The 10,603-nt window shown below is 46.3% G+C and overlaps 1 protein-coding gene across 1 annotated transcript; it reads right to left on the bottom strand.

Annotated features, from left to right (window-relative positions):
* Positions 1-8,404: 8,404 nt before the first annotated feature.
* LOC100383532 (Receptor-like kinase-like) lies at positions 8,405-9,993 on the bottom strand. Its single transcript, NM_001176180.1, has one exon. It carries the CDS (start codon positions 9,892-9,894, stop codon positions 8,653-8,655), a length of 1,242 nt encoding a protein of 413 aa, NP_001169651.1. The 5' UTR covers positions 9,895-9,993; the 3' UTR covers positions 8,405-8,652.
* Between the last annotated feature and the right edge of the window lie 610 nt (positions 9,994-10,603).

Below are 10,603 nucleotides of genomic sequence, written 5' to 3'. Positions count from 1 at the left end.
AACTGCTCTCCATCGTCATCGAGGATAAGATCGAGCTAATAAAAAAACAACCAGCCCAACATTGTGCGATCGTACGCATCAATGTGGAAGGCGCTGCTGTTCTTCGATGTGTTTTTAAAATGTGCACTACTTTATACTGCTGCACGGTAGCACGACTGGATAGTTTACACCTCCTCCCCACATCATGATGGGAGGAGTAGGCGGCCGATCCGGCTTTGGTGTTGATCTGGCATGGCCTCGTGCTCGATCTCAACGCTAATTTAGAGGACCATACGTCTACTCATTGTTTTCTCTAAACGTTAGTCTCATTGACCCAGTAAATAAATCGGACAGATCTGAATATTTTTCTACGTATCCAAAAAAGATAACGCCCCGTTTGGATCATTGGAATTGAATTCCATTCTAATAATAGTAATTTAAGCATATATCAATTAAGCTAATTCGGTTTTATGCAAAATATATTTGTATACTATCATTATCAAGATGTCAGAGATATTTATGTGCTACATTTTTATTATATAGGAGTGAGACGAAGAGTGTCATGTAAGTTATAGATTAGAAACCAATTCTACTAATGAATAAAATCATTTCCCACCCTCCACCCCATGAATTTGAGATAGGCTTATATCTGAACTTTGGAAAGTGGTGGAATGTCAAATACCAAACTAAATAAGTTACTTTATTGAGTGAATTCTAATTCCTCTAAAATGAAGGGATCCAAACGCCCCGTAAGACAAATATATAGAATCTAAAGTCTTAAAAGCCGCTCTGGTTTGGAGGCCTGTCCGCATTTCACGCGCACCAGATCGGCCTCACGTGACAGTCGCGTGAGCTTCCTACGCACGTGTCTTAGCGTCTCGCCTCCCCTCCCCTATCCGTCGCTGTGTCAGCTCCCCGCGCAAGCAGCTCGCATCCGTTGCTGTGCGTGGGCGTGGCCACATGCTGCCGGCTCTCCGGGAGAGGCGCTGGCATCTGGCAGGCGGGCCCCGCATCCGCTCCAACCCGGTCGTGCTCCGCCCACGTCGGACTTCGTTCTTATCAGCAGGTTGGCTTGCCGCGGCCAGCTTCGCCTCGGAGGCGCTCTGCCGCTGATATGCTAGGCCTGGTTACGCGCGGACCCACACGCAGCTACTGCGGGAGAGGTCGTAGGCTGGTGTGTTCCCCTCGTCGAATTCGACGTCGCACGGATCCACGGCGTCTCCAGCCTTCTGCGCTGTCGCGGCATGGGCACCGAGCCTCCGACGCTGTTCTCTGGTCCGCGACAACAGGGGAAGTACCTCGTCTCACTTTATTACATGCCTCCCTCTGTGCTCTCCCTCCCCTCTTGGCATTTTTAGATCCTTACTGTCTGAGTCCTTCGCTTTGCTGCTCAGACCGTTCGTGCCCTAGATCTTGCCAAGGCCTCCTTGGGTGTGCGCGTTATCTGTTGTTTTACTCAAACCTTTGCTCTACAAAGGGGTCAACTAAATCTGTGTTACGGTTGTACTTAGTTTCTTCCTCGGTCATGTTAACTGTTATAGGCTAACCTCTTTTTCCTTTGATTTTGGTTCTTCTTCTCAAGTATCGGATCCCAGAGAGGAGCCCACCATGGGATAGATCTCATAGTGTGACTGGTTGTCTGGATGCGAGTTGGTATACTTCAAAGGGGACGTGGACCTGAGACCTTCAATAGAGATCACATTACAGCGTTTGGTATACATGCAAATTAATTTTTATTTTACCCTTTTAATTTATGGTTTCCAATTTATGATGAGACAAGTTGAATCATATTAATTCTTGATCGTACATTTTCAGAATATGAAATTACTCCACTATAAATAGGTGTCATTAAATTTTAGTTTGCATAGCTTCAATTCTTTAAAATTGGGAACCCACTTGACTCCCCTGCAAGCTTCAGTCCTTTCATTTCTTTCATTGCTTGCTGCTTGCTGCTCTTGCTATTTATAGTGTGAACAAGGCTATTTGTTGCTGCCTCATTGCCTGGTGATGCTTCTTGCTGCTTTCCCACCATGGGATAGATCTCATAGTGTGACTGGTTGTCTGGATGCGAGTTGGTATACTTCAAAGGGGACGTGGACCTGAGACCTTCAATAGAGATCACATTACAGCGTTTGGTATACATGCAAATTAATTTTCATTTTACCCTTTTAATTTATGGTTTCCAATTTATGATGAGACAAGTTGAATCATATTAATTCTTGATCGTACATTTTCAGAATATGAAATTACTCCACTATAAATAGGTGTCATTAAATTTTAGTTTGCATAGCTTCAATTCTTTAAAATTAGGAACCCACTTGACTCCCCTGCAAGCTTCAGTCCTTTCATTTCTTTCATTGCTTGCTGCTTGCTGCTCTTGCTATTTATAGTGTGAACAAGGCTATTTGTTGCTGCCTCATTGCCTGGTGATGCTTCTTGCTGCTTTTGCTATTTATATTGTGAATAGGGCTGCTTGTTGTTGCTGCTTCTGCAATTCTCCTGACACAGTGGTGCTAGACTGCTGGTCGTGTACTCGTGTGCGTGGGTGAGGCAGAGAAGCAACCTTCTGCTTCCTGCTGTTGCTTGCTTCTGCAGCTATGCTTGCTACTGCTGCTTCTATTTGCTTCTGATGACGGTGTGTTTTTCACTTGATTACCTATGGTACAAGCTCTATACAACAAACCTAACAAACTGTATTTTTCCTCGTGCTGCAAGTCGTCAAAATACCGAAGGTTAACAGGCAGATTATGGACAGTATAATGGAAGAAGAACTATATTTTGATATGGAGGATGTTGATAAATCAAGTATTAAGAAGAAGAAAAGACAACTAGAACTGAATAAGTCGATTTTGAATGATGAGCGGTTCAAAGAAATGTTTGAGGATAATGTGTGGAATTTTACTGGTTGTTTTCAGTACTGCTATTAGATTGTAGTCTTGCAGATGGATTTGTATTGTCCATGTTGGTAGTGGTATATAAAAAGAAATTATAGCATATCTCAATCCATATATTCTGATAATTACCTGATCTTATGCTTTTCCAATGATGTTGTTGTTTATTTTAGCATGTGAGACACCATTTTCTATATTTATCCTCTTATTGTGGCCACCACACCAACGAATCTTGTCCTACACTCCTTGTGCTATTCATATTGTAAGCTAATCAGTAGTATTTTTCTGTGTGTGATACTTGATTTCTAACCCCATCGATATTATGGACAGAATTTTGAAATTGATGAAGAATCAAAAGAATATCTTGAGCTTCATCCTCAAACAGCTACAAAGGAGCCTCGCCTAACTGAAGAACATTTTTTATAGTGTTGGCGAGGATGACCCGTTTGCAATTAATTGAAGACCAGGTCCGTTTGCACGTTAGGGAAATCCTTATTATCGTCTTTTTCCAAATTTCATCTTATTTCCGATTATTCAGAGTAAATTTCATCCTATGTTTGGCTATTTAGGTTGTCCTTAATACCAAACATAACTAAGCATGGTTGATTATGCTGTGAACTCCTATCCATTTGCTTTCAGGTGGATCGTCTTGCAAACGATATGTGAATCTGTAGGTACCAGAGGCAATGAGCCTTGCAGCCAGGTAACATGGCCATCTCAGTCACTTCCCTTGAGTACCAAAAAACATCTATTCGCCTGCCCTTTATAACTTCTGTTGACCCGCCTTCCGCTTTCAGTTTGCAGCATAAAAAGCCCAATTATGTCCGCTACCGGTTCAACACAGCATGTGCCGAGGATTTCTACTGCCGAGCATAAGAATCTACTCAAGAACCTTAATATGTTCAAGCATAAGGTGTTTCCTTTCAATCATAAGCATGTGCCTTTTGTTTGATATTTGCTTTCTTACTCTCCAGATTAAACTGTTTTGTTGAAGATTCATTCATTCTCTAATTAATTTGAATATGGTATGTATAATTGTTTATTCATACTTTTCTCAGTGCTGGATAGGGCGCCCGAAAGGGCGCCGCCTGATCTAGTATCTTTAGTAACTATGGAGTATATCTTATCTATAAATAAAGAGGTTGAAGCAGGTATTCTTACCTTCTAGTTTGCGTAGCAATATCCAAAGATATTGTAGCTTGATATTGGTTCGTATGTCACCAAGAACAAATTCAAGCAGGGTTTGACAGCAAAGCCATTGCATGATCGTCACGCAGCCATTCATCGCTGTCGCTTCTCCCTACCTAGCTCCTCAGCTCATCGTGTCAAGCAATGAAAGCAAAGCCGCTCTCACTCATTAGAGCAAGTATTATAAGTACACCTCAGCAGGCTGTAAGGTGTTCCACGTCATCAGATTCTTACGTGGAGGGATGAGAAACCAAGAAAGAGAAAGAAACGGGCTCTTGTTTCGCAGCCCGTCCGCAGCGTGGTCCTCGAGGGAAAAAAGACCGCTTGTAGCCCACAACGAGAAGATGTGCCGGCTCTTTCTCGCTCTTTCGACTCCATCCTATATATGGAAGTGCATAGCAGATGATGTATATATGGAAGCATTGAATGCTTTGGTTGAGTGCATCCAGCCTATCATAAAGCCAACCCATTATATGAATTGGCTGTGTGTCTGGCTCTATATGACATGGCAGTGGTATAAAGCCTTCAGCAGGCTCTATTATAAGCCATGCTCTTAATGCCAACGGCTACAATAAATTTACGAACATCTAGTTCTATCAATGCTACGATTTTATTTATTTTAAATGCCTATCAATCTACAACTCTATATTACTGCCATGGAATTAGTCAAAGGGGTCTTTAGCACTGCTTCAAGTTCCAACCCCAGTGTGAAACTATAGTTTATAAAATAAATATTAATAGTTTAAAAACATTTTTAATCTAAATAATAAACAAAAAACCTATCTAAATCTCTACTCATTTGAAAGTATGAGTTTCGTTTGTCATCATCGTACATCGCGCGAAGCATAGATCTGTTTTCCCCTCTCACGTGATCGCGTCTCGTCTAACAACCATGTGTAACTAGATAAGATAAACTTTACCTCTTGCATAATCAAATTAGATAAACCTTACCTCTTACTGTCATATGTTAACCCCTGACTTCACATCTCTTTCTCGTCTTTATCTCCCTCACCCAGATTCTTCAGTACCATTCATCGACACCCCCTTGTCAGCAATCGTCTCGAACCGCTGCCATGACTCGCCGTCGTCCCGCGCCTCTGCGGACAGCGAGACAATATCTCTGAGGTGGTTGAACAGCTCTAGATCTCGAGTTTAGTTTTGTATTGGTTGCTTGGCAAATAATTTGTGAGATATTAAGGTCGTGAAACTACATGCATTACTCGTTGCCATGTAATCCTTGTGCGGTAATATTTTATGAAATATTTATTTATCGTCATAACGAACCGACATTGTACTAGTGTCTTTTAAAGTTTGAGAACTTTAGCTCACAAATACTAGAACAGGACCAAACTCTAAAGTTAACCAAGACTTTATAATTGTCTATTTTTTATTTGAAAAATATGATACTTCTCGGTGAGTTACTAGTTATTGATCCACAATATTTATTCTAAAAAACCTAAAAAATTAAAGATGTTATTATGCACTCTTTGGATTCATCTATCATATTCCTAATAAATTCCAGCCCTATTGACCCATATTATATTTTGGATGCCGGTCTCTATTACCTATTAGCCTTGTTTTATAATCGGGATATATTGACCCGACGTGTTCCCATAGTCCCATCAATAGCTTCCACAACCTAGACAATGATTGGATAGTTTCCGCACAGCTAGCAAGCAGAGAGCCAGAAGACCGAGACCGGCACGGCACCGGCCTGAGTAGGCACGCGTAATGACAGTAGTACTTGTCTACCAGTCAGGCATTAATCAGGCGATTAAAGATGCCCATCCTTCCGGAAACAAACCCAAAAAAAATCAGAAAACAAATGTACCATTCCGTGTCAAGCTAAAAATATTGCTGGTAACCGAATGCGCCGACCTCGATGTCAAAAGATGTTATAAAAGAATGGCAAAAGAAAGGATTGAGTTGGACTTTCGTTTGCACAGTGACGACAATGACTGGCATGCATGCCCTTGGACGGTTGAGCTTGTTTTGGACCCAAAGTTTTAAAAGAAAGGCGAGATGCCGAGATCGGTTGGGCATCGATTCGTGACCAACTTAGGGCCGGTTTGTTTCAGCTTATAGATTATATAATCTAAATTATAATCTAAATTATATAATCTAAATTATAATCTAGGCATATTATAATCTATATGTAATTGTTTGGTAGTCTAGATTATACAAGTATAGATTATTTATAAAGACAGTAATACCTTTGTTTGTTTGTTTGAGGCGAGGAAAGAATGATGACATATATTGTAATTTCTATTTACATAATCATGGGTAGTGGGTCTTTTGCCAAAATAATCTTAAATAAGCTACTCTTGAGGAGATTATAAGATTATCATAATCTAGGCTTTATATTATATAATCTGAACCCGTAATCTATGTGTTTGTTTACCTATTGGATTATTTGCGTTGGATTATATAATCTATAAAGATTATAATCCGAAACAAACAAGGCCTTAATTAGGTTATACGTACGGAAAATGTCGATTCCAACTCTCTATCGCCGTGGTCGTCTTTTTGTTCTCTGACTCTAAAACCACATATCTTAACTCTCAGCCATTCAATGTCCTAGTTTCAAGGGTTCTTGAAGGCATGTTTGTCGTTTTTTTTAGTTCAGCAACGTAAAAAAAAACAATCTGATAAAATACTTGGCTGCTTGCGTAGGCCGCGCTGCTGGGCTGCTGCTCGGCCATCGCGTTCACGATTTTGAAGGGCCAGCATGACATGGGCCAAAACCTGTACACGACATCGCTTTATTTGAGCTTTGCGGCCCATACTGGCCGAAGGCATGTCGACGCGTGGGGTGTGGGCGTGTGTGGCCCATACTCCGCCGCATCACCGTCAGAACCAGTGTTTAAAATAGCGGGTGAAGACATTGATCCCGGTCTTTTTCAGCAGCTAGAAAAGTATATATCCGGATAGCGATGTTCAGAGCATATAGAACATCTCAGCAACATCACCTCTGTAATAAACTAATAACCAAAGACAAAAAAAAAATACAATCAGTGGATTAGAACCAGAAATAATAGCAAGGAAAACAGCTGGCAAAATAACTAGCAGTTGATTCAGTTAGCCATTCAGCAAGCAAAACATTCACTATAAATAATATGCACCTATCAGAACATGCACCTACCTCACTGTAGCACGCACGTTCAGTTAGCCATTCATCAAGCAAAACAGCCAGGCGCTGATTGCAACAAGGAAAGCAGCTAGCCAAGTAGCCATGCACCTACCTCACCTGTTCACCAGCAAAGCAGCGAGCCGATGATTGCAACAAGCAAAACATTCACCCAAAATACCAAAAGACAGTGGCGACATTCGGTTGCTAAGTTTTACAGTCTACTGGTTGCAACATTCAGTGTACTGATCAGCAAAACATTCCCGTCGCAACCTCCTGAGCTCGCTATCACGGTCGGCGCGCGGCGGCTCCCGCCGAAGACGGAGATGTCGCGGATCCGCGACGGCGGGATCCGCCCTCCACAATCTCGTGGAAACGCCGTCGCTTGAGCTTGCCGAGGAAACGCCGTCACCTTGAGCTTGAGCTCCTCGTAGAAACGATGTCGCCTTGAGGCTTGAGCACACCGTGACGACGCTGCTCGAGAGAGCACGAGGAGAGGAGCAACGGAGCAGTCGGATAGGGTTTAGTTTGGGGGCAGGCTACATCCCCACAAACGCACAGCAACAACTACCAAATGGGATTTTAGCGCGCTAACTCATACGTGTTTTAGCTGTTTTAGCGGGCAAATATCGGATATTAGCTGCTCAGTCTGTTTAGAGCGAAAAAGTGATTAGCTTATCCCCACCCATCCTGAGCAGCTATATCCGGCTATTTTAAACATTGGTCAGAACCCTGAAGCAAAGCCGATCTCAGGTCATATGACATCAGAGATTCAGAACTCATCAGTTCTCAAGACATTCGTGGGGTGCTACCAACCGTGCAAGTGCAGGTCATCATCGAGTACTTGCATCCATGGGAATTGCTCGAGACGGTGCAGTTCACTAGTAGTTGAGGCTGCATGTTGAAGTGAGATCTTAGTAACCAGGTTACCGGATCGATGGGATCGATGAACGGGAACGTGGTACATAGAACGCTACAAAAACTAGGATTTAACATTACTGGAACGAGATTGTTCCCACGTTTCCGGAACGAGTAACGTGGCCAAATTCCCGGTTACTAAGAGTGAGATTTTGCTTGACGTGATTTCCTCGGCAAGTCGGCGTCTTCGGCTTATAGGGCAGTGTTCATCGGTTCTTCGAGGCCAAAAGGCGCCAAGGAAATGTGGAAAACCAGTGCGCCATCGAGGGTCAAAATTTTCAGAGTTTGACAACTAGTCGAAGAAAGAAACAGGGATTGCAGGGCCCTGATTTGTGATACACTTTGTCACAAGAGCTTGAAACAATGGGCAACATATCTGTACAAAAAACCAGGCATGCTCAGCCAAAGAACGAAAAGTATGTGTTACAAGCATCGGCCAACGTAAAAAAAAACAGCCAGCTTAACAAGCAGAATAGCAGAGCAGAACACGAGTGGAAGAAGTTTTAGCGGCACGTAAAAAAAGAGTCACAGTAGCAGTTGACCGCTCGCTCAGCACTGCCTCACGTGAGCATCAGGGAGAGGCAGACAGTCCGACAGGTACATCGACGACGGGACAAGCCATGTCTTGACGACACGATTCCTGCCGCCCTCGCCCAACGTCCACGCTCCGGTGACCTCCTTCCTCGCCAGGTCGTACTCCAGGAGCCGGAGCTTCCACGCCGACCACACGTACACGGCGTCCTTCTCCGGGTGCAGCGCCAGGACCCTGACCTCGCCCCGCCTGCCGCCGCAGCATCGCCCTCCCTCCACGACGTCGTCGCCGAACCTGACGGCGTGCTTCAGCCGCCACCGCAGCGCAGGCAGCTCCCCGTCGAGCACCCAGACCTTGAGCAGCCGCGCGCCGTCGCTGGCCATGTAGTGCAGCCTCCCCGCGGAGTGCGCGAGGCGGCCGTCGACGCCGTCCGCATGCTCGGGAAGCTCGGCGACCGCGCACGCGAGGTCGCCGCCGCTTCCGGCGGAGGCCACGTCCATGCGCACGACGCAGTCCGGGTCGGAGGCCAGGACGTAGACGGCGCCGGCGTGGAAGTGCACGGAGCCCGAGAGCGAGGCCGCGGGCACGCCGAACTCGGCGTCGCGCAGCGCCCACGCCCGCGTCTCCGACGAGAACACCTCCACCTCGCCGCCGCGGTCGCGCCACCGCCCCGTGAAGTTGATGACGTGGTAGCCGCCGCCGCCGCCGCGGCGCGAGGAGGCGGACGACGACGACGATGGGTCGAAGGCGAGCATGGACAGGCGCGGGTCCTTCGACGGCGGCGGCAGCGCCGCCCAGCGCCTCGTGACGGGGTCCACGACGTAGAACCTTCTGGTGCCGGCGGCGCGGAGCAGGAGCAGGCCGTTGCAGGCGTCGGAGACGACGGAGACGTCGAGGAACGGGAAGAAGCCGAGGTCCCGGTCCCGGAGCATCCCGCCGCCGCCGGCAGCTGAGTCCGCGCACGCGAACCGTGGCCGCGCCTTGCCGCGGGCTGAGGCGGCGGCGTCGTCGTCGTCGGGGAAGTAGACCACGGACAGCTGCAGCGGGAGCCTGCGGCGGAGGTAGCCGTCGGAGACGGTGGCGCACCAGGCCTTGGACACGCACTTGGACCGCGCCACGGAGTCGACGGGCAGCCTGCGGATGATCTCCGCCATCATGTCGTCGCTCAGGCTGGCCACCACGGCACTAGCCTCTCCGGCCGCCGCGGAGCTCCTGGTGTCGTCACTGTCGGAGGAAGAACGCCGCTCCATGATCGACATTGTTCCGTTCCCGGATTGGTGAAGCTCGCAGCGAAGCAAGGTAAACTAACTCGCGCGCGGAGAGGAAGGATTGGATGCAGAATTGCAGTTCCAAATCCGATCATCGCGTTTGCTGCTGCTACTGAGTTCACTGGGGCTATATATAAAAACAGGTGGCTTCTGACAGCAACGAGAAGCACGAGCACAGAAGGGTTCACGTTCACCGGTGACGACGCAACTGTGGATTGGCGCCGCGCGTACCGGCTCCAACCGTCGGAAGTCGGAACCACCTCGCGATCGAATCGCTGGAGCCTGCGTGGGCGCCGCGTGTTCACTCGGCGGCAGTCGGAGGCCGCGTCGCCGTGCCACGTAACGCCCAAAACTGTGCTAAGGTGTCCCGCAGGTCCAGACTCCAGACTTGCAGTACGTTCGGGTTTCTCTTCCTCCGTCTCTGCTGGCTGGCCGGCGGCGTCGACGTTGTCGGCCGCTCTACGATATCTGGCAGAAGCACTCGTATCCGTATCGGTGTATCGGAAACTTATATGGTCCGGCTCGTGTTTCAGATACTGACATGGTCCGATATAGCTTGGATACGTGTTTTATGCATCCGACACATACCAAAACAAGTACAAATCAAGTTGAATCAGAAATATATATATATATATATATATATATATATATATATATATATATATATATATATATATATATATATATCAAAATATGTATA

This window comes from Zea mays, chromosome 1 (assembly GCF_902167145.1).
Source record: "Zea mays cultivar B73 chromosome 1, Zm-B73-REFERENCE-NAM-5.0, whole genome shotgun sequence".
In the NCBI taxonomy this organism is placed as follows: Eukaryota; Viridiplantae; Streptophyta; class Magnoliopsida; order Poales; family Poaceae; genus Zea; species Zea mays.
This window is presented reverse-complemented; position numbering and strand designations above follow the sequence as displayed.